At 39.7% G+C, this 24,880-nt stretch overlaps 1 protein-coding gene across 12 annotated transcripts; it reads left to right on the top strand.

The window, feature by feature from the left end:
* Positions 1 to 1,266: 1,266 nt before the first annotated feature.
* lrtm2a (leucine-rich repeats and transmembrane domains 2a) lies at positions 1,267 to 24,611 on the top strand. Of its 12 annotated transcripts, none has more exons than XM_053688318.1 (8): positions 2,147 to 4,308; positions 19,278 to 19,456; positions 19,723 to 19,797; positions 20,100 to 20,199; positions 20,285 to 20,367; positions 21,247 to 21,345; positions 22,706 to 23,353; positions 23,798 to 24,611. In XM_053688318.1, the coding sequence occupies exons 4-8, from the start codon at positions 20,177 to 20,179 to the stop codon at positions 24,253 to 24,255; spliced, it is 1,311 nt and encodes a 436-aa protein (XP_053544293.1). In that variant the 5' UTR covers positions 2,147 to 4,308; positions 19,278 to 19,456; positions 19,723 to 19,797; positions 20,100 to 20,176; the 3' UTR covers positions 24,256 to 24,611. The 12 variants fall into 12 exon arrangements, with proteins under 12 accessions (XP_053544298.1, XP_053544293.1, XP_053544295.1 ...); XM_053688320.1 differs by having other exon boundaries at positions 20,047 to 20,199; positions 22,709 to 23,353; XM_053688317.1 differs by having other exon boundaries at positions 20,047 to 20,199.
* The last annotated feature ends 269 nt before the right edge of the window (positions 24,612 to 24,880 follow it).

Below are 24,880 nucleotides of genomic sequence, written 5' to 3'. Positions count from 1 at the left end.
ATATATATATATATATATATATATATATATATATATATATATATATATAGTTAAAAGGAGAAGTAAGTTAAGGGTTAAGAGTTATGGCTAGGTACATCTACACATGTCCGGCGCAAAGTGAATGTAGGGGGGTCCTAAGGCCCATTCTCCAGCTGCCAATCTACTATGAGACCCCGGGACGCACAACGCTAGCACGACTCCCACCCACCAGGTCTACAAAACCTCCTCAGCTCCTATTCAGTGTTGCGTGGAAGCGGTTAATGTAAGGGACCCATTTGAGTACCGGGACGGGCGCAGGGACTATGGCTTCGTTAGAGTAATCCTCCGACAGCTAGCGGGTACGGCTATGGCAGAACCAGTTCCTCCACAGATATACCCGCTTAATTAAGGTATTGTATGAGGCTTCATAGCCTCAGAGGGGGAAAATGTTGTGGATAAAAATGACATGAAATAAACATGAGGGAGACTTAGTATGAGTAAAATGTAATTTTATTGGTAATTCACAGGACGGGTTGGTGTGTAGTCTGGAGGAGAGCGAGAGGGGGAAGAAAATGGGGTGCGTCCTGGGGACATGGGGAGGTCAGCAAAGGTGAAGTGAGAAGACCACTGAGAGTTGGGCGGACTGGTAGGTGAGAAGAGGGACGAATGGTCGGGGCCTGGATCAGAGAAGACGACATCATCCTCAGACTGGAAGCTGGAGGAGGGTTCTGACTGTGCAGAGGCGTCAACACGCACGTTCACGGGATAGATTCTGTATCGAAGGGGGGGGACCCCGCATTTCCATTCCTAGGGGGGGTGCTGCGAAGATAGTTGAGTAGCACCATGATATCAGCAGTGAGATGCACAAGCTGGTAATGAGTGTCCAGATCTAGATCCAGATCCAGATCCAGGTCCAGTAACAGGGAGAGGAGGGACTGACGACGGGCACCTAGACATACAGAAGCGGTATTAGTCAGATGTGGATAAATTGGAAAAACACTTTAAAGATCTTTAAGAGTAATGAGTAATACACTATGGTTGATAGAGTCAAAAAGTCAAAAAGAAGTATACGAGCTGAGGAGTGCTACCACACGCACACACACACACACATACCCACACACTCTCGTACAGTCAAGGGCGGGCAAGTAGACATAACACACACACACTCTCTCTCACAAACATACTATTATAACTTTATAAGAATAATAAAAAGGAATATTTAGATATTTAGGGTAATATTGCATAATAATAATAATAATAATAATAATACATATATATACTCTTTATAAAAAACAGAATAATAGGATATGTGGGACAGTGGAAGGGTAATATAATGATATTAAGAAATAGGGAGTACAGTAAACCGGTTTTTCAAGCAGTATATATATATTAAGAGATATACAGCAAATATGAAAATAAAATATAAACTAGGAATACAGGAAAATATAACTTACTCATGATTCAGATGGTGAAGATTCTTGTAGATTAAGATTCTTGTCTTGCAAGGAAGGCCTTAATTTTAAGAGAACCATGAGGAGCCAGTTATAAGGGTGGCTGGGTCAAGCTGCCCCCCCTCGAGATAACAATAAGACCAAGGTCCCTCTAGGTTGTTTAGTCTTGTCCACGTTCTATTCTCTGGGTAATTCAAAACTCTGGTTTCTGATTCTCTGGGTAATTCAAAACTCTGGTTTCTGATTCTCTGGGTAATTCAAAACTCTGGTTTCTGATTCTCTGGGTAATTCAAAACTCTGGTTTCTGATTCTATGGGTAACTGAAAACTCTGGTTTTTGATGTTCTGGGTTATTAGAAATCCCTGGGTTCTGATTTTATGTGTAAATTAAAACCCCTGGTTTCAATTCTATGTGTAAGTGAAATAGCCCTTTTCTGGAACATAAGAGTAAGGTAAATGAGCTCTTTTTTAACCCTATTGGTAGTGAGATCATAGTCTTCTTGAAACATATGGGTTATTTAGTGTGTAAATATAGTATAAATACTGGAGCTTAAGCTCAGGGTATTGGGATCACCTCTGAAAATTCTCATCGGTGTGGATCTCGTGTGGTGGAACGGAACAATAAAGCTGGACCCTTGCTTCTTCTCACTCACGGCTGGTGCATTTTTTTCTATCTCCAACTGGGCTCAGAGGTAGATGTGAGTATTGGCTTCTATGTTGAATTTTAAGTGTTTTTGGGTAATAGGCTAAATTTGAGCCAACAATAGATCAAATCAGAAGCTAAGCTTCGGAAGGTAACTGAAAACAGGTGAACACAATGACGACACAGCAGGGCAATCAACCAATGACAAAACAGGGTTGGAGACTTGACTAGAATAAAAAACAAAACAGACATGGGCCATAATCAAACCAAAACAAAAACATGGAAGTGCTGATTCGTGATGGAAGCTTCTCAGCACATGCTGCATACCATAGCGCTCTTTTGTTCTGGCAAGATTTTTTCAGAGATGTTATTGGGCTAATAATAACAACATTATTGCAAATGTTGGCCCAATAATTTTTTTCCATTGGGCAAACAGGGTTAACAGGTTTGCTCCTTTGCCTCCTGCCAACATTGTCCCAATGCTGGCACAACGTTTGTATAGGGAGAGCCAACATACAATGGTGCTTGAAAATTTGTGAACCCTTTAGAATTTTCTATATATCTGCATAAATATGACATAAAACATCATCAGAGTTTCAAGTATAATACTTTTGTCTCATTTGTTTAACTGGGATCTCTTTATATACATTTAGGACTTGTGTGAAAAGAAGTATAGGAAATTCTAAAGAGTTCACAAACTTTCAAGCACCACTGTACCTACCCAAATTAGGAGTTAGGCCAGTCAGTTTCCTACCTAAAGTCATATCTCAATCTGCATAGTGCCATCTAGGGGCCATCTATCACTATATATTTCCTTGAATAAAGCAGTGTATATACTTATTTTCAGGACAATTGACAATAGAATCAAATAGAGAGGTCTCATTTCTTTTTGTTGCATTTTGTTTTAATTCATAATTTAAATTCTGTTTCCCTTTCTAACATTATTTCCAATCTACCATACATACAGAGATTTAGATGCATAAAAATCTAGAGTTTAAAAACCATGTTGTGTCAATTCGTGCAGTTTTAAGATTAATCCTTGTTTATTTTTACTGAAAGTTTATATTTTTCATAGGATTAATTCAAATTAAAACAAGGCAATGTCCAAAATATACATTTTCCCTACTCTATATTGTCTTAATGGTTAAGATAGTTGTCCAGACACACACAAATATGTTTTTACGTAGAGTATTATACAGTATTATTGCTTAATATATTGTTCTGATCTGGGTTGATCTAGGCCCTGAGTCGTGATCTCTAGCAATGTGTAGCTAATGCGAGCTCCAGTAATAGCTTAACATATAACAATGTGGAGGTTACATGTAAATGGTCATTACCATTTACAGATACTGTGCTACCTGTTTTGAAACCTATTGATTTGCAGTGACCAATACCTTTAACCGTGACACGTGCCAGCAAATGATACCCTGCAAAATAACAGAGCCATGAGTTTTTCATTTAATCTGACACTTGTGTGTACACTATTTCTCTTTGTTCTTAACACAGGTGCACACATAGCACATATTGTTGCTTCCTGCAGTAGAAATTGAGCAAGGGTGAGTTATTGCAAGAGAAGAGACAGAAGCTATTAGCCAACAGCAATTCATTAAGTATTAGATTCTTAACACAACTGATCGCCTAATACCTTCACATTTTCCCTCTTCTAGACACAGCATGATCTAATGTTGCTATCTTTAACAAGCCAAGCCGAGTTCATATACTCTTGCTAAAGACACACACACACACACACACACACACACACACACACACACACACACACACACACACAGCCGCGGCTGTCCCAAGGACATCTTGCACTTGAAGAGACACACACACAGGCGCCCACACACCCACGCACACACACAGAAAGGCACGCATTGTGGTTTCAGCAGCATACCAGCACAGACCCGTGGCAGTGTGATCGGCTGTAGACCACAGAGACTGGGAATAAACCTACTTACTGGAGTGACAACAGGGGCTGTGCAGGATTTAAGTCTCCTTCCTTTTTTTTTCTTATTTATTCTAATCTGCTGTCCTTTCCTTCCTCTCACAACCCCTCCTCCTCCTTTTTTTCCCCGGGGTTGCTGTTGCTACTGTCAGCAGGAGAATATTTTCATTTCCCTTTCAGAGCATTCTAGGAGCTGTTCCTGTGTCTCTCCATTATTCATCTACCCTAAAACCTCACTGTATGTATTCAGAGAGGTTAGAGCTGAGAAGGACGTCAGATAGGGAGACGGTGAGTGTCTCAGTCAACCTTTTTTTCACACATACAGGCACACACACACACACACACACACACACACACACACACACACACACACAATTGCAATATAACCTATTTTCATATAGGATCTTAGAGTTATCTTGTGTAACAGATTGATGGATTATTATGCATTATGACTGTGGGCTATGAAATCAGATTATCTCTGAAAATCAATCGTTAATTGTTTTAGCTATACACAAACATCAACACATCCACATAGAATGCGTATTATAGAAATGTTAGAATAGGACAATAGAATGTTCATCTGTGTGTCAGCCTGGGTGTGTGTGGGAGGAAGAAAGAGCATATTAGTGGGAGAAACAGAGCATGAGATAATGAAAGTGTGTGTGTGTGTGTGCGTGTGAGAGAGAGAGAGAGAGAGAGAGAGAGAGTAAGAAGGCTGTTTTGTTGCTGAGTATGTGATAGTAATGGTGTATGACATGGAAGCCCTAAAGGAACACATACACACACATTTGGTTGTGTGCATAGTCTCTACGAGCATATAGATGTGAGTAATATTCGTGTATGTCCTTAGTCTCATGGCGTGCGCTCTTAATAATTTATGCCAGAGGCCTTAATGCTTTTGTTATCAGAATCTCTTCTGTTTCAGAGACTCTTGTATTTGTATGTTTGCCTCTTTTGTGTAATAGTGTGTTATTTGTGAATTATAAGTGACACATAGGAGACAGAGATAATGATCCAACAGTAGTCTTTTGTAAATAACATTGTCATCAACACTGCAACATCTCATGTGACATATCATTACACACATGCTGTCAGAGCCAGCCGACTTCAAGACGTCATAGTCATTTGGTCCATTCGGATTAACCCTAATCCTTTATATATATATTACACACAATGCCAGTTTCCATTAAAACATCCAGAGTGTGTGTGTGTGTGTCTGCACGTATGTATGCTTTATACACAAGATTCATGTTTTATTCAACACGCACCTGTATCACCTTGCTTATTCACTCATTCATAGGATATAAAGATGTATTGCCTAACCCCTGTTAGGATTTCAATGTCACACTGAATTCATATAAAATCATACTCTGCTAGAAAATCTTAAATGGAATATTTAAATGTGCATAACATAAAATACATCTTACCAAGTGGAAATAGTATGAAGTTTGTCACATATAACTAGTATTTCCTATTATAAAATGGCAATAAACCAAAAATAAGATTTTTCAACCTATTTCTAGACATATTTGATTCATTTCAAGCTTGAAAAGCTTGTTATCCCAGAGCTTTGTGGTTTCCTCCAGGTACTTCTGTTTCCTCCCCCAGTCCAAAGACATGCATTGTAGGCTAACTAGCATGTCCAAAAAATGTCCGTAGTGTGCGAATGTGTGTGAGTGTGCCCTGCAATGGATTGGCACCCTGTCCAGGGTTGTCCCCTGCCTTGTGCCCCATGCCCCCTGGGATAGGCTCCAGGTTCCCCAAGACCCAGTAAGGATAAGCGGTAGAGAAAATGGATGGATGGATGAAAATAGTAAAAGGATCTAATATTTGCATCTTATATTTGAATGAATTATAATAAAAAGAAATATTAGATAAATTCACTTTTTGCAATGAAGAACTAAGATCAGCACTCACACTGTGAAGATATTTTGAATAAAGGCATTGTTATATAATAATCTCATAATGAGAAATATTATCTAACAAATAATACCATTAAACCTATTTCTAGATATACAGACCTGTGAAAAAATATTTGTTGATTCCCAATTTCTTCTGTATATCTCATACTAATTTTTTCAGAAATTAAAACAAAATCCAAGATAAAACAAAAGCAATCTGAGTAAACACAAAATACCATTTTTAAATGATAGTTATTTATTGAAGCAACAAGGTTATCCAAGACCATCTGGGCCTGTGTGAAAATGTATTTGCACCTGTAGTTACTAATTCCCCCAAATCTAGGAAACTGCATTGATACTGGGGTTAGCTGGACTAGATGCCACCAGGCCCGATTACTGCAAACCCTGTTCAATCAAATCAACACTTAAATAGAACTTTTTCAACAACCTGAAAGTTGGTTAAAAGGTCTTATCCAGTAACACACTATGCCAATGTTGAAAGAAATTCCAGAAATGATGAGGAAGAAGGTGATCACAATACATCAGTCTGGGAAGGGTTACAAATCAATTTCAAAGGCTCTGGGACTCCAAAGAAGCACAGTTCAAGCCCAAGAAGTGGCCAACCTTCCAAAATTCCTCCAAGAGCACAGCAACTACTCATCCATGGAAGACAACATCAAAGGACCTACAGGTCTCTCTTGCATCAATAAAGGTCAGTGTTCATGACTCCACTATCAGAAAGACCTTGGGCAAAAATGGCATCCATGGAAGAGTGGTGAGATGAAAACCACTGCTAACCCAGAAAAACATTAAGACCCTGTTTACACTAGTGCATTTTCATTTTAAAACAGCATTTTAACATGAAAACAATCCTTGTCCACACTGGCATTTCAGCTGTGTTTCAGAAATGATCTCCTTCCACACTACACGAACGAATACGCATGTCACATGACCATTCATGCACACTGGGCATGCGCATACAAGTGTAAACAGGAAGTAGTCACTGGCAGGCACAACAAACCAGCGTTCCATTTAGGGCTTACGCAGCTTGAAATGAGATTTGTTTTTCGATTTCTCTAATCATAGCTTGCCTCTTGAGCATGTAGGCAGCTGCAATATTATAAAATACAGAATTTAACTGCACAATGTCTGCTAAGAATGACCGCAAAGCTTGCGGTGTCCGTGTTGTTGCATATACGATCAAGGTAGCGTAATGGTCATATGGTAGAGGCTTGACAAATCAGGGAAGCCATGCCTTCATTTTCAAAAGTCTTCATTTTGGTCAGAAATGTGAGCCCGGAGTTTTCAAAAGTCTCAGTTTTCGAGGGTGGAAAACGCTGGAGTAGTGTAGACGATAGGCGTAACTGTAGCAAACATTATGTGTTTTAAAACGAAAATGCACTAGTAAACAGGACCTAAGGCTCATAGGATTTTTGCCAAAACACACCTTGATGATCCTCAAACCTTTTGGAAGAATGTTCTCTGGATTGATGAGTTGAAAGTGGAACTGTTTGGAAGACAGGGGACCTGTTACAGCACAGAATTCCACATAAAGAACATCATACCTCTGGTCAAGCATGGTGGTGGAAGTGTGATGGTGTGGGGATGTTTTGCTGATTCAGGGCCTGGGCAACTCGCAATAATTGAGGAAATCATGAATTCTGCTCTCTACCAGAAAAAGGTGTCGGATAACTTTTTTGCTTCAATAAAAAGATAACAATAATATCTGTATTGTGTGTTTACTCAGGTTGCCTTTGTTTTATGCCTTTGTTTTGTTTGATGACCTAAAACTATTCAGCATGATATATACATAAAAACAGAAAAAGTCTTAGTTTATTGCCATATAATTTTGCTTCTTTCTAGAAATAAACACTTAAAATAAATTTATTAAGTAAAATTATCTAACAATAGCATAAGATAATTTCAAGCTAGAAATGAGTAAAAATATCAAATATAGTATAAAATTGACTTCATAACTTATACTTGTTTAAAGACTACATAATACAGAGAAATAGTTGAATTTGTCTATATGTGTACTGTATTATGACACATGCCAGGTGCAGTAGAAATAATGAAAGTAATCAAGCTGTCAATACATGCATGTAAAAGCGACTTTACTGTGGTGAAGCTAATAAACACATTGCCCTAAAGAATCAGAACTGAATTCTCCACAATTCTTCTACACAAGTCCTGTGCTTTGCACCATGGTGAATTGAAAATAAATACTAGACAGTGCAATAAGTGAAGATTACAGCTGCATTTTGACACTCCTGTGTCTGCAGCTCCCATTAATCTCATCCTGAACAGAAGCACAGAGATGTCTCTAAAAGCATTTAGATGAAATAAGAACTCTTTTGGAATAATGTACTCTGTATTGATGAAAACAAAAATAGAACAATGCTTTTGCAATAATTCAGCGCATCATGTTTAGAGAAAGAAGGGCTGTGTCACGTAATGGAGGCTGAGATGGAAGCAAGTGCAGGTATGGCAGTTTAATAAAACAAAGTCCAAGGATTAGGCTGAAATCAATAATCAAAGACAGGCAGTCAAGCGATCAGGCAAACAGGCAAAACTAGGCAGGGCAGAGGATCGAGGTCAACAGAGTAAACAAAAGTTAAAGATCAGATAAGCAAACACGACATACAACAGAGACTAGGCAACTGAACGCAATACTTGGCAAAGTCCTAGTGTTTGAACAGTCTCTTATATACTGTGGTGTGAGTGTGTGTGAGATTGTATACAGGTGTGTGTGTGATTAGATTGACTGTGAGTGTTCTGTGTGTGTGTGTGTGTGTGTGTGTGTGTGTGTGTGTGTGTGAGTGTTCTGTGAATTGCAGTCCATGGAGGCCATGATTGTAGGCTGCCGTGCAGTATGGGAAATGTAGTCACTGGTTTGCTGTGATATGACAGGTTGTGCTTATGATCCCAAGACCAGCTTGCCCACATTAAAGTGGGGTGGTGGGAGCATCATGAGATGGGGCTGCTTCTCTGCTTCTCTTGGTGCTGGGACATTTCACGTCATCAAAGGAAATGTGAATGGAATGATTTATCGGGATTTATTAGAGTAGGCTTTAATCTCTTCAAGAAACTGAATCTGGGGAGAAGATGGACGTTTCAACAAGACAACAACCCAACATACTGCCAAAGTAACTCAAGAAGGCCTTGCATGGCCTAGTCATTTTCCTGACCTGAATCACAATGAAAATTTATGGAAAATTGTGAAATTACGAGTCCATCGAAAGGAACCCCCATAAGCTTGGTGAATTGAAGATGATTTGCCAAGAGGAAGTGTCCAAAGTTGAGCCACAATGCTGCAAAAATCAAATTAGTTGATGTCCTAGATATCTCAAAGCTAACAACAAAAGCTTTGCAACAAAATACTAAGGTTAATTTGTGTTACTTTTTTCTTATTAAATTTCATAATTTATGCTTATGAATACATAATTTTTACTCATATTAGAGGGCTAAAAATGTGTAATACAGTTGTCAGTTAATATTTAGCAAAATGAAATACATATGGCACTGCAAAGGATTGTCACAGTAATATGATATTGATACGATTTTATATCTCACTAAAAGAAAGAAAAAAAATACAATCTTAAAGAATGTTCTTCAGTGATTTTGGTTTACTGAATAATTAAAAATACAAACAAGTATTTTAGGATCAAAGACAATTCAAAGATACTATCGATTACACAGATGTTTAGTTTGTGTAAACTGTAAGTAGTTTATTTGTTTATACGTTTTGGAAAATAGTTTAGGCCTGGTGCCAACAAATGGTACAGCCTTAATAGACTATATGATTGTACTGGTAGGAAGGAGATAATGTGCCTAAGTGTGGTCTGACTGAAAAAAAGGATATATTAGGCAGCAAGTGAATAGTCATTTCACGAAGTTGTTATGTTGGAGGCAAGAAAAATGGACAAGCTTATGGATCTGTGCAAAAGGGCCAAATTGTGATGGCTAGATGACTGGGTCAGAGCATCTCTAAAATGGCAGGTCTTGTGGGGGTCCCTGGTATGCAGTGGTTAGTACCTACCGAAAGTGGTCCAAAGAAGGATAACAGGTGAACCAGCGACAGGGTCATGGGCGCCCAAGGCTCATTGATATGCGTGAGGAGCGAAGGCTAGCCCAACTTGTCCGATCCCACAGAAGAGCTACTTTAGCACAAACTGCTAAAAAGGTAATGCTGGCTATGATAGAAAGGTGTCAGAACACACAGTGAATCACAGCCTGCTGCGTATGGTGCTGTGTAGTTGCAGACCGGTGAGAGTGCCCCTGCAGACCCCCTGTCCACCACGAAAGCACCTACAATGGGCATGTGAGCATCAGAACTGGACCATGGAGCACTGGAAGAAGGTGGCCTGGTCAGAAGAATCATGTTTTCTTTTACCGGGTGTGTTTGCGTCACTTACCTGGGAAGAGATGGCCCCAGGATGCACTATGGGAAGAAGATAAGTCAGCAGACGCAGTGTGATGCTCTAGGAAATGTTGTGCTGGGAAACTACAGTTCCCACCTGCTTTAAGAAGTCTATCACTGTGCCTGTTCCAAAGAAAAAGGTAACATATTAATGACTGGCAACCTAGCGCACAGCTCCATTATCGAGTCTCCATTTTGAGTTGCATGTTAAAGACCTGATCTGAACAGATGAATTGAAGGACAACACAGTCTCCACTGCACCACACACGACTCCCTTTTTCATCTGGAAAAGAAGGAACACCTATGTGAGAATGCTATTTGTAGATTACATCTCAAGACCATACTGTCCTCTAGACTGTACACTAGGCTCAGGGACTTGCTGGTGTGGGTCCAGGTTTTCATTCTAATCAAGCAGTAGCCACATCTGATTAAACCCATTTAATCAGTTGATCTTGGCTTTCAATGTGGCTCCTGCTTACATGGAATGAAAACCTGTATCAACACTGGCCCTTTGTGGATAATATTGGATCTTAAGGTGGGGAGAGTGGGTTCCAATACTTCTTTACCATTAACCCTTAATACAGTGCCCTATTGTATACCCATCACTATTTGGCCAAAAAAGTGTCATCAGATTTGCTTATGACACAACAATCATAGGCCTGATATCCAAAAAAATGATGAGGAGGCCTACAGAGAGGTCAGACCCCTGGCATTATGGTACCACATAAACTAACCTCTTCCTGAGCATAGAGAAGTCCATGGAACTGACAGTGGACTACAGAAAAGAGCCCTTCATCCTAAACACAACTACAATTGAAAGGTTCAGCACCTTTAAATCCCTTGGTTTCCAAATCACAGAGGATTTCACATGATTAGTATGCACTAGATCTGTCATAAATAAGGCACAATAATGTCTTTACAACATCAGGTGCCTTAAGGAGATTCTGTCTGAGCCCTATTCCTATAATCCACAGGCCTTATACATCTGTACCATAGAGAGCATCCTGACTGGTAGCCTTACCTGCTGGTTTGGGAACTGCAGTGCTCTTGAAAAACCTGCAGCATGTAGTTCAAACTGCCCAGCAGATCACTGGAAGAGATCTTCCCTCCCTCCAGTACATTTACACCAGATGGTGCCTGTGGAGAGCCTGGAGGATTATCTAAGACCCCAACCATCTGAACCACAGAATGTACTGGTTCTGTATTTGAACACAAATTAACAGAATCAGACAGAGATTCTTCCTACAGGATATAAGACTGCTAAATGTCCACAAACTGTACTTGCCAGAAAATAACTGCACATTGCACATTATATGAAACTTGGTGCTGTAATGTAGAGACTGCACTACACATAACACGTAATACAGAACTGTTTACACGGTACCTTGCACATATTAATATCACTGTTGTCTACTCTATTTTAACACACCCATGTTAAACCTGCAGGTTTTTGTGATGTAAAAAATGAAACCAAGATAAAGCATGTCAGATCATTTTCCACCTTTAATATGATATAGCAACCAACAAAATTCAAGTGAAAAACAAATAGAATATAAAAAAAGAAAAAACTTAAAATAACCTTGCTGCACACTAAGTGTGCTGTAATAATGCCACGTGACTGTGCTCAGAATTAACCAATCACATTCAAACGCATTACAAAAGTAATTATCATACACCTGCCACCAATGAAGTGATTGTGAGTAACCCCAAATAAGGATCAGCTGTTTCATCCAACTGCTGTTTTCCACAAAATGGTTGTAAAGCATGTAAGGGATCGCATGGTCAATTGGTAGCAATCAGGAGAGGGGTGCAAAAGAATTTCCAAAAAATTATATGGAACACTGTAAAGGTCAGTGGCAGAGCCTGGCAGGAGTGAGATGGGCCACCCAGTGCTGCCCCCCAGAATGATGCAGTCATGGGCACCTGCAGAAAAATGTCAGATAATGACATATGCATACAATGTGCAGTCACTCTTCTGTCCCTCATCTGTGAATCAGTGATGTCACCATGTTGAATATATACCTTTTCAGGATGGGAGCCTTGTACTGCTTTCCTTGTTATTCATCCTATTTGTACTGCTTAGAAGGTTTAACTATCAATATTTTATCTTTAACTTTGTATAGTACTTAAGTTGTTTCAATAAAACACTTAAATATATACATCCAAATAAACCCCCAATCTAACATAATCCTGCCTAAATGTGGTCTGCAGCAAAATGAACATAAGTAATCACATTAATGATTCAGTTTCCTTTCCTTGATTGGCATCATAAACATTTTCTATTATTGTATCATTAATGGGATATTCCAATGCTAAAACAAACATCCTTGGTGTCTTCTGTGTTATTATTTCACCCAGGGTGCTAAGTAAGCCAGATCCACCACTGGTGAAGGTCATCATCAACAAGTGAAGAAAATGGGGTACCACATTAGCAAGAATAGGACATCCCTCCAAAATTGATGAAAGGACAAGACGAAAAGGAGCTGCAGGTATATCTGGCAAGTACTGGTCACTCCCTGCGTGAGATATGAAAGATGTGACAACAATCTTTCATATTCTTCACATGCCTGGCCTATGGGGTAGGGTGTTTAGATGGAAGCTCTTTCTCTTGAAAAAACAAACAAACAAAACACCCAAACCCACCTAAATTTCCCAAAACATACATACAATCAGCACAAACTAAAACCAAATTAGAACTTTTTGGGAATAATTCTAAAAGATATGTTACAAGACAGATCATCACTAATGAACACCATAACAACAGTGAAACATAGTGGTGGCAGCATCATGCTCTTCTCTACAGCTGGGACTAGGGCACTAGTCATGATAGAGAAAATTAGGGATAGCTCCAATCTATCTGCAGGCCTCTGTTTAACAGCTGAAGTTGAAGAAAATTTTCACCTTCCAGCATGATATTGACCCAAAGTACAAATCCAAAATAATGGCTTCAGAAGAAGATGATCAATGTTTTGGCCCAATCAGGGCCCAGATCTAAATCCTACCGAAAACCAGTGGAAAGACGGGCTGTGCACAGGAGAACCCTTCACAATTTGTTAGATCTGGAACATTTTTGCAAGGAAGAGTGGAATAAAATTGACAAAACAAGATGTGCTCAGTTGGTATATTCTTACCCAGAAACACTGAGTGTGGTTTTACAAGCAAAATGTGCTCTACCTAAGTATTGGTTGAGGGTGTGCACACTTAGGCAACCAGGTTATTGCCATTTTTTTCTTTTTCTTTGTTTTCTGGGGAAGTGGTTAAGATGTTGGACTTCTAATCGGAATGTATTGAGTTAAAATCCCAGGACCGCAAGGTGCCACTGCTGGACCCTTGAGCAAAGCCCTTAACCCTCATCTGCTCAGTTGTATTAATGAGGGTAAGTCGCTATGGATAAGGGCATCTGCCAAATGTCATGAATGTAAAGGTTTTCCTAAAACATTTTAATTTGTTTTTGTTGGTTGCTATATCACATTAAAGGCATAATTTATCTTGGTTTAATTTTTTTTTTTACTTCACAAAAACCTGCAACTTTAACAGGGATGTGCAGACTATTATACCGAACTGTATAACCAGGATTTTTATAATACTGCACAGTTCATAGTACATCGTTTATTTATTTTTTTATTATGCACACATTGCATGGGGAGAAAGGTGACAGTGGCTGGAAGGAACCAAAGAACTCTGTACTGTACAACGATCACAAAAAAATTAAATACCCCAAGACCCTAACCCTAACCCAGATGGACATTTTTTTCTTCTTTTTTTTTTCTTCCTTTTCATAGACCCTCTGACTCATTCCATTACAAGCCTAATGGGCCCTCTTCTGTTTTAAAAGTCCCTTTTGGCTCATTCTCTTTCCTGGCTTACCTACAGCTTTCAAAACAGCAGAATTTCTGTTTCAATGTGGTTTCAGATAATTTGGTATTCCAAAGGACAATGGGCCTCATTTATCAAGCTAGATACAAACAAATTTATTTGTAAATCATTTGTAGGAGCCTTTACACAAGAAATGTGGTGTTTGTAAAAATTTGTAAGGAGACTCAATAATGATTAGTTGTGGCTCTGGCTATCACCTTGATTGATGGGCATAATCGTATGATTCATATGATCGAATGATTGGCATAAGTCAGTGGAATTTTTTATACACAAACACACACACACACACACACACACACACACACACACACACACACACATACATACATACATACATATATATATATATATATATATATATATATAGTATCTCACAAAAGTGAGTACACTCCTCACATTTTTGTAAATATTTTATTACATCTTTTAATGTGACAACACTGAAGAAATGACACTTTGCTACAATGTAAAGTAGTGAGTGTACAGCTTGTGTAACAGTGTAAATTTGCTGTCCCCTAAAAATAACTCAACACACAGCCATTAATGTCTAAACCGCTGACAACAAAAATGAGTACACCCCTAAGTGAAAATGTCCAAACTGGGCCCAAGGTGTCAATATTTTGTGTGGCCACCATTATTTTCCAGCACTGCCTTAACCCTCTTGGGCATGGAGTTCACCAGAGCTTCACAGGTTGCCACTGGAGTCCTCTTCCACTCCTCCATGACGACATCACGGAGCTGGTGGATGTTAGAGACCTTGTGCTCCTCCACCTTCCGTTTGAGGATGCCCCACAGATGCTCAATAGGGTTTAGGTCTAGAGACATGCTCGGCCAATCCATCACCTTCACCCTCAGCTTCTTTAGCAAGGCGGTGGTCATCCTGGAGGTGTGTTTGGGGTCGTTATCATGCTGGAATACTGCCCTGCGACCCAGTCTCCGAAAGGAGGGGATCATGCTCTGCCTCAGTATGTCACAGTACATGTTGGCATTCATGGTTCCCTCAATGCACTGTAGCTCCCCAGTGCCGCCAGCACTCATGCAGCCCCAGACCATGACACTCCCACCACCATGCTTGACTGTAGACAAGACACACTTGTCTTTGTACTCCTCACCTGGTTGCCACCACACACGCTTGACACCATCTGAACCAAATAAGTTTATCTTGATCTCATCAGTCCACAGGACATGGTTCCAGTAATCCATGTCCTTAGTCTGATTGTCTTCAGCAAACTATTTGCGGGCTTTCTTGTGCATCATCTTTAGAAGAGGCTTCCTTCTGGGACGACAGCCATGCAGACCAATTTGATGCAGTGTGCGGCGTATGGTCTGAGCACTGACAGGCTGACACCCACCCCTTCAACCTCTGCAGCAATGCTGGCAGCACTCATACATCTATTTCCTAAAGACAACCTCTGGATATGATGCTGAGCTCATGCAATCAACTTCTTTGGTCGACCATGGCGAGGCCTGTTCTGAGTGGAAGCTGTCCTGTTAAACCGCTGTATAGTCTTGGCCACCGTGCTGCAGCTCAGTGTCAGGGTCTTGGCATTATCTTCTTCAGTGTCAGGGTCTTATCTTCTTATAGCCTAGGAAATCTTTAAGTAGAGAAACAATTTTTTTTTTCAGATCTTCAGAGAGTTCTTTGCCATGAGGTGCCATGTTGAATTTCCAGTGACCAGTATGAGGGAGTGGGAGAGTGATGACACCAAATTTAACACACCTGCTCCCCATTCACACCTGAGACCTTGTAAGACTAAGAAGTCACATGACACCCGGAGGGAAAATGGCTTATTGGGCCCAATTTGGACATTTTCACTTAGGTGTGTACTCACTTTTCTTGCCAGCAGTTTAGACATTAATGGCTGTGTGTTGAGTTATTTTAAGGGGGACAGCAAATTTACACTGTTACACAAGCTGTACAATCACTACATTGTAGCAAAGTGTCATTTCTATAGTGTTGTCACATGAAAAGATATAATCAAATATTTACAAAAATATGAGGGGTGTACTCACTTTTGTGAGATACTGCATATATATAATCCCTTAATTTTCACAGGCTCAAAAGTAATTGGACAATTGACTGATAAGCAGTGTCATGGCCAGATGTAGCCTGTTTCCTCATTATTTCATGACAAATTAAGGCGATAAATGGTCTGGAAAGAAAGGAATGTTATTAAATAGCCGAATCAGTCACCTGACTTCAACCCACCTAAGCTGCTTTTCATTTACTGAAGACAAAAATGAAGGCAGAAAGACCCACAAACAATGTCCATGGTTTCCAGATTTCAGGCATTAATTGACTGCAAAGGAGTTTACATCCAAGTATTAAAGATAATCCTTTTATATCTGATTATGTTAGTTTGTCCAATTACTTTCGAGTCTTTGAAAGTAATTAATGAAAAACAGTTGATGCACTATTTTTGTTAAACCCCTTGAATCAAAGTTGATTATCTACACTTCAATCATATCTTGATTGCTTGATTTCAAACCTATTGTGGTGGTGCAGCGGCAAATGTATGAAAATTGTGGCACTGTCCAAACACTTATGGACCTAACTGATATATAAGATCTATCTATCTATCTATCTATCTATCTATCTATCTATCTATCTATCTATCTATCTATATAAAAAAGAGAGAGAGAGACCTTCACTAATATTGGCACCCATGTTAAATATGAGCAAAGAAGGCTGTGAAAAATTGTCTATTGTTTAACCTTTTGATCTATTGTTAAAAAAAAACAACCAAAACACGTTTTATCTTAAATATAAGTATGCAACAGTTGTTTGCAAACTTTTAGTGAATACTTTCTGCTGCCTCCCTTTACCAAGATAATACCTCTGACTCTTCTCCAGTAATGCCTGCTGAGGTTGGAGAATACATGGCGAGGGATCTGAGACCATTCCTCCATACAGAATCTCTCCAGATCCTTCAAATTTTGAGGTTCACACTTGTGGACTCTCCTCTTCAGTTCACCCGACAGGTTTTCTATTGGTTTCAAGTCAGGGGACTGGGATGGCCATAGCAGGACCTTGACTTTGTGGTCAGTAAACCATTGTTGTGTTGATTTTGAAGTATGTTTTGGATCATTGTCCTGCTAGAAGATCCAACCTCGGTCCATTTTAAGGTTTCTGGCAGGTGCAGTCAGGTTTGATGCCATGTCAGTCCATGATGCCATATATCCTAAAAAATGTCCAGGTCCTTGCAGAAAAACAACCCCAAAACCTTAAAGAGCCTTGGAGATTTTTTGGTCACTCGAACCGTCCTCTTCACAGTTTGTTGAGACAGTATAGACACACGTCCAATCCCACCTTGATTCATAACATTTCCAGTTGACTGGAACTTCTTAATTATTGCCCTGATGGTGGTAATGGGCATTTTCATTGCTTACGCTATTTTCTTATAGCCACTTCCCATTTTGTGAAGCCCAACAACCTTTTGCCGCACATCATAGGTATATTCCTTGGTCTTACCCATTGTTATGAATGAATAAGAGAATTTGGCCTATGTTTTAAGTCATACTTATACCCCTGTGAAAGAGAAAGTCATGGATGAACAATTTCCTGTAACTAGTCACCCAGGTGTACTAAATTTTTTTAAAATTTCAATGGGAATATACTTAAACTCTATTTTTCTCATATAAATTCATAGGGGTGCCAATAATTGTTGCACACCTATATTTAACAAAAATTCATAATTGATAATTACAGAAAGAAAGTAATTGACAGATCTGATATGATTCAGCCTATGAGCCATATGTCCCATAGTGTGCTGCATGCCAGATTGAGCTTCTTCATGAATACATTATGTTACTTTATGACACATGCCCTCCTGTACAACATGCTTTACCAAGATGACACTTGGGCTGGGTTCATTGTTGGTGTGAGAGACTTCTGGCCAACAGTCCCCAAAACCATTAAAACCTTGTTTCATGTGCTTGGTGTCCTCCATTTTCATGTCAAACCATTTTCCTTTCACCTAGGTCACCTTTTTTCTAATTTGTCGGGCCATTTAATTTGCTATTATGCTGCTAAATAATATTTATTTATTATTTAGATGTGAGTCAAAATAACTTCCACCTACTATGCCTCTGAGAATGTCCTTTTCTCTCACCATTTTATTCTTATTTTATGAGATTTTATGATGTTTTGTGGGCATCATTAAATGGAAATTAGCTGTGCCTTGAACATGCTTTGCACTTTATGGGGGATTGGCATTGATATGAATATGGACATGATTGTGAAGAAAATCAAAACTTTTGTAAATACTGCAGGGATCTTTTTGTTTGGTGTAGACTATGAAAATGTTTACAAAAATATCAATTGATAAATGAGACTCAGCGTGTCAGATTGAGGACTGCAATTCATGTCTCAAGTGTGAATTGCATGGAAAACATAGGGGCATCTGTTAGTTTGACCTCTGGCTATCATCCTCAAGCTAATGAACAAGTTGATAGAAGAACCTAAGAAGCTGGTTGAAAATGGTTACCTTACTTCCCTTGGGTTTAGTATTTTCAGAACTACCTGCATCATTCAACCACCCAGTTTACACTATTCCAGTACATACTGGGCTGCCAACCACCTCTCTTTCCTTGGAACACCACATCCACATGGATTACTAAAAGAACTCACCTGTTTTCAATCACACTACTCCTTTTAAATAATACACACTCTCATGGTTACTTTGTGAAGTCTCACTCCAGTATCTGATGATTCCAGTCCTTTGATATCTGCCTCTTTATATTAGTGGATTGACAATAGCCTACTTCGCTTCACCTAGTATTTCCTGGGTTGTGCCTGCCCAGGTGTTTTTGATCACCTGACCATTTGCCTGCCCCACCTTCATGTTGCTTTCAACTACACATATCCTGATACACCTAATTCAGTTCTTATTAAGTGCTAAATTGCTAGACTGGGAAAAACATAGAACTTTGCAGTGCTCTTCCTGAACTGGAATTTGGAAACTTGAAAACTCTGAACCAGTGGAAGCTCTTTATATAGAATAATGTTGTATGAATATTCAAAAAAGAATAAACAATTTTCTCTGACACTCTCCTTCCCTCAGACATTTGCCCAGGTAGCAGCCTGTCTGACCTATAACATTGAAGGTGGGCATCGAGGCAGACTGATGCTTATCCTGTTCTGAGGTGGGAACCACTGTCACACATAGGCAGACCGTAGCTATGTGGCTCATTGCTGGGACTGCAATAAGGCACTGCAGAGGAACCAATCAAAACAGCGTGTGTAAGTTAATAACAGAACTACCTACTCGCACAGGAGATTGGCACAGAGATATAAGAATTTTCTATTCATCTGGAGTTAGTTATGCTGGTTGTAGTATGATGAATATACATTTTATACATGCAGTCTGTCAGTACATTTGTAAGATGATACCACATTAATGTGTCAGTTCTGTGTACGTATGTGTTTAAAAAGTGAAGAAATGCCAATATTTTAAGATACTGTCCAAAGCTTTAATCAAAGCAGCTTTTCTAAACACTCTTTCTCAGATGAATCATGAATTCTGGCAGGGAGAGAAACTACAATATGACATACAGCACTGTACAGTACATCTGATTTAAAAGGTAAAGAGGGCAAGGCAGGGAATACAGTATGTACTGTGCTTCAGCAACACAAGTTCTATACAGTATGGAACATGCATGATAATACCCATGCACAAAACATTTACTATTTTTTACTAAACATTACTATTTCAGTAACATTACCAAGTCAGGTTTTAGCAACATTAGTAAGTATTTAATGTAATCTTATCATTAAAGATATGAGATGAATCTGTTTATATTTATGTTCTCTTTGTTTACCTGTCTGTTCAGTTTACACCAGCAGTGGTGAGCACATAAAGAGACCATAATTATCACTGTTTCAGCTTCTCATGCTCCTACTCCACATCACTAAACACACAAAGGAAGGAACACATACAGGCAGGAAAGACTGTGGGTTATAATGATCATAATCAGCATAAACAGGTGAACCTCACTGCTTAACTCATTAATTAACCTTCTCTCTAACTAGCCCTCTCCTTCCTCCACTAAACTTCCTCTCTTGTTACAGCCTTCCCCAAAATGACACCCTGCCTGCCACAGTAGCATTGCCACTTCATAGATCCAGTATCTCTGGTCTGACCCTAAGCTCAGGTTGTTGTCTGTATAGAGTTTCCCAAGTTCTTGAGTTTCTTTCTGCCTCTCAAAACATGCCAGTATCTCTAGATTTCCCCTAACTGTCACGAGTGTGTGAATGTGTGCATGGTGCCCTGCAATGGACTGGTGTCCCATTCAGTGTGTATTCCTGCTTCACACCCAGTGTTCCTGGCATAGGCTCTCGATCCACCATGACCCTGAGTAGGATAGCGTAATTTCTGAAGATGAATGAATGAATGAATGAATGAATGAATGAATATTCAAAAACACATATCTTATGAATATTTGCACCAGACAGTAAAGATTCTTTCGCATTTATGTTTCCTGTACTGAGGAAGGAAAACTCATAGAGGACAGTGGAAACTCAGACTGAAAATCTAGACTGAAATAAATGGATGAATGATTGATGAATTCTCCCATTACACTAGGATAAGAATCCAAACCAAAAGGGCAAGTCTCAGGTGTCACTGGTGTCCATATAACCTTAAACATACACATCCACCCACACTCAAAACACATACTCATAGCCACACACTGATAGATCATGTTACAGAGTAACAGAACAGCAAAATGAGAATGTGCAACACCAATTATTTTCCAAATATGACAGTAGAATATCATGCCAGAGGTAATTATGGCATCTCAGAGTAGAGGTATGCATTAGAACTGAGATCCCACAAGACCGACAGGAACATCAAAAACTTGAGGAATAAAGAGATATAGCACATTACTAATTATGTTCACTCACTCACTTTCAGGACATTGGGCATGAAGCGGGAATACAGCCTGTATTGCAGGACACCATGCACACACATTCATACTTGTAACTAAGGGCTACTTATCATAGTAAATCCACTCATTGGCATATTTTTTTAGGAAACCGGAGAACCCAGACGAAACCCATACGGACAAAGGGAGAATGTCTGCAGACAGACAGTAACCTGAGCTTAGGATCCTACCTGGGACCCCGGAGCTGTGAGGAGACAATGCTATCCACTACACCACCGTGGCACACTAATAATGTTCAATTTAAGTATAATCAGCCGTATTATACAATCTATCTCGTGTCTGTGGGTTGCCTGGATCTATGTCAAGCAACCCGATTAAACATAGCTCTGCAAGTATTTACATAACATTTAAAATAAAGACCATTTACATTTTTTCCTCATCTTAAAGCTGCAACAGTTGACTTTTTATATTTCTTACTTGTACAAATGACCTGGATAATAACGTAGAACAAGATAAAAAATAATTGTTTAGGCCATGGCTACAGCACAAGTATATTATGTGGCTGAGAAAACTCGTTTGGAAAACTGCTCTACAATACAGAGTGCTGTTTTAATTTGAATGTGCCTCTTGTTAGTTATTGTATAGATATGCCCCAACACCCGTTGATTCAAGGACTCAAGGAGTAAAAAGTGCATTCTTATTCAACTCAATCTACCTAACCATAAGAGGCATACACTTGCTATATTTTGACAAATTTCACGTAATCGTTCTTTAAATTAAGTTGCTTGTAAAAACCTTTATATCTGTAATGCTGGAATTGTATCTTAGAGGTTCATCTCATCAATTGTGTATTAATCAAATGCTGATTCTTTAATGTAGCGACCTTTGAACCACCCCATGAAATAATTTCTGTTGTAAAAGAAAAAGTTCTTGTTCTGAACATGCCATTATCCAGCACATGACTTTCATTTTTACCAACAGAAAAAGGAGTGGATTGGCCATTAAAGAAATTACACTGTATATTGTAAGAGAAAGATAGAGAAAGAGAAAGAATCAGTAATAAACTAATAAATCATAGAAAAGTGTTGCCACATAATCTGTATATACATTTTTATACTCTGTGAATACCCTTTAGACTGGCCTCGAAAGAGGGCAATTGTGAAATGCCAGGCAGCTAAAGGATGCCTATCATGTGGGCACTGCGCTAGTCTTGGTTGACATTGGCCGTTCTCATTAATAATCTATGTCAGTCCTGGCTTCCAAACACACACACACACACACACACACACACACACACACACACACACACACACACACACACACACACACACACACACACACACACAAACAAACAAACAAAAAAAAAAAACAGTGGCTCTCAGAACTAGGCTTTAATGACTCAGTTCAGTCATGCACTACACTTAAAATAGTGAAGACAGCATTTATAGATGTTTGTCCTCTGGACTTCCATTTATTACACTTACATTTTTATAAAGGGAGTGTAGAAAAGACAGATTGTCTAATTAATTGTTTTGCAGTAAATACTGAATGAAACACTTTTAATAGTTATTACCCTTCTCTTTTTGTTATTATCTCTCAATCTCAGCAGCGCACTGTGTGCTCTACCTTCTGGTTCTGCACCTTCATTTGTGCTCCAGTTGCCCATCCATTTGTATGTGCAGTTCCACTGAGGCAGACTGTGGTGGGCATGACATGATTACATTGCCTGCCCTATCCCTGCTACCTTCAACTATTCAGACCCTCCTCCTGCTCAACAACCACCTCACATCCTTGTCTGCTTCAGCATTCACCAACCTCAGCTCATTGGTGAGGCTTGACCTATCCAACAACTACCTGGACAATCTGCCAGCCCACGTTTTTGCTGAGCTGGCCAACCTGACTGACCTTAGTTTGAGGAACAACAGCCTAACAGCACTGGACCGTGACCTCCTGCAGGGCCTGGGGAGTCTTCAGCGGTTGGATGTGTCACTGAATGGCCTACGTACTGTGCCTCTTGGTCTGTTAGAACATCAGCATGGCCTCACCTGGCTCTCTCTGGCAGGGAACAGACTCCAGGCACTGGATAGGGCTGCCTTTGAACCACTTGCGAACCTGCAGCACCTTGAGCTTGGCTCCAACCCATGGGAATGTGACTGCAATTTGCGTGACTTCAAGAACTGGATGGAGTGGCTCATCTACCGAGGTGTGGGGGAGTGTTCAGACGCTAAGTGTGCATGTTCACGTGCAATGAATTGTTAGTCTATATCAAAATCTGTTCATATTTTTATAGCATAATTATCAGTTTTCTTTACATTCTTCTCTGTGTTACGCATGCAACCATAAGTACATTCTTGCTAATACCATTCTTTGTTGGGAAGACCAAGTCGAATCTACTCTATGAGATTGTAGAACTACACAAAAAGCTGATGACTCACTAGACTTTAATCCATATTTGTGTTTGTGATTGGCTAGGCTTAGGTTGTAGCAGGCAGGCTTGAAATGGATTTCAGCTCCTCAATTAAAAACTGGCCATTGTATACACAAATGGTGGGCTGTTGACCCTTTTGGCATTGTTAGCTAGTGGTTGATGCTTTGGTGGGTTTGAAACTTTAATTCCGATTACTGCAGGGTGTTGTTTACAATGGAGTGTTATAATTTCCTCTCTCTATTTCCCTCAGACTTTGTCTCTCTCTTTCAGGTGGCTACGTGGATGCTGTGGAGTGTACCCTCCCCAAAGATCTCAGAGGCCGTGACATCCGGAGTGTTCCTGTAGAGATGTTCAACTACTGCCTCCAATCAGATAACGAGAATGGGGGTGGGACTGGAGGAACAAAAGGTGGCTCTATGCCGTGTGCACGTGCAACCACTGCTCCATTGCCTGAGAGCACTGTGGTACAGAGTGAGCCAGAGCCGGTGGATTGTGCTAAGCAGCGTTACCGGCCTATAAGTGTCCGTCGTGCCATTGGCACTGTGGTGATTGCTGGTGTTGTATGTGGCATTGTGTGCATCATGATGGTTGCTGCAGCTGCTTATGGATGCATCTATGCTTCTCTTATGGCCAAGTACCAGCGTGAGCTGAAGAAAAGGCAACCCCTGATGGGGGATGCTGAGGCTGAAGCTGACCCTGAGGAGAAACAGATTTCATCAGTCGCATAGAAATAATATAGATTCTATATACAATTATGTGATGACAATGGTCTCTTTGCATTCCTGCTTCCACACCTAGTTTTAAACATGTGTGCACTGTTATGTACCATTTGGGTGTTTTAACATATAGTTATTTTTAAATAAACCATACTCAGTCCTCTTAGTGGTCCTGAAAGGGAACTAGCTGCAAATTACCTCAGTATTTTGGTGTTCAAGTGGACTCAATACAAGTGGACTCAAAAGTGGACTCAGTTTGTTGAGCTCGTTGATGAGCTCTCACGGCACTTGTTCAGATCACAACTTCTTATTTTATATGATGCAATCATTTAGTTGTGGATGAAAAATACTATATAGTGGGGGGGGGGGGGGGGGGGGGGGGGCAATGAGGCGAGGGAACTCACTCATGCTTCATGTAGTTTCTACATTACTAAATCTTTGGCATAGACCAAATACATGCATACAAGCGGTCTCATGCAATGCCATTAACCGTATTTGCATTTTTATTTTCTTAGTGAAAATATTTCTGTGGTCTGGTCTGTGTTTTTTTTTTTTCTTGTAATCATACAACTATATCATAGAAACACTGGAAAACACTGAAGAAACAGCACTGGTGGAAAACTAAGGCATATTTTTA

Source organism: Ictalurus punctatus, chromosome 19, assembly GCF_001660625.3.
Source record: "Ictalurus punctatus breed USDA103 chromosome 19, Coco_2.0, whole genome shotgun sequence".
Classification (NCBI taxonomy): domain Eukaryota; kingdom Metazoa; phylum Chordata; class Actinopteri; order Siluriformes; family Ictaluridae; genus Ictalurus; species Ictalurus punctatus.
Note: the sequence above shows the minus strand (reverse complement) of the source record. Positions and strands in the feature narration are given on the sequence as shown.

Bases quoted from the DNA above. Each gene is read 5' to 3' on its own strand.
- lrtm2a (XM_053688319.1), top strand. From the start codon at position 20,177: ATGATCATAATCAGCATAAACAG. The intron at 20,200-20,284 runs GTGAACCTCACT...CTCTTGTTACAG, and splicing joins ATCATAATCAGCATAAACAG to CCTTCCCCAAAATGACACCC. The intron at 20,368-21,246 runs GTTGTTGTCTGT...ATATTTTTTTAG, and splicing joins TGGTCTGACCCTAAGCTCAG to GAAACCGGAGAACCCAGACG.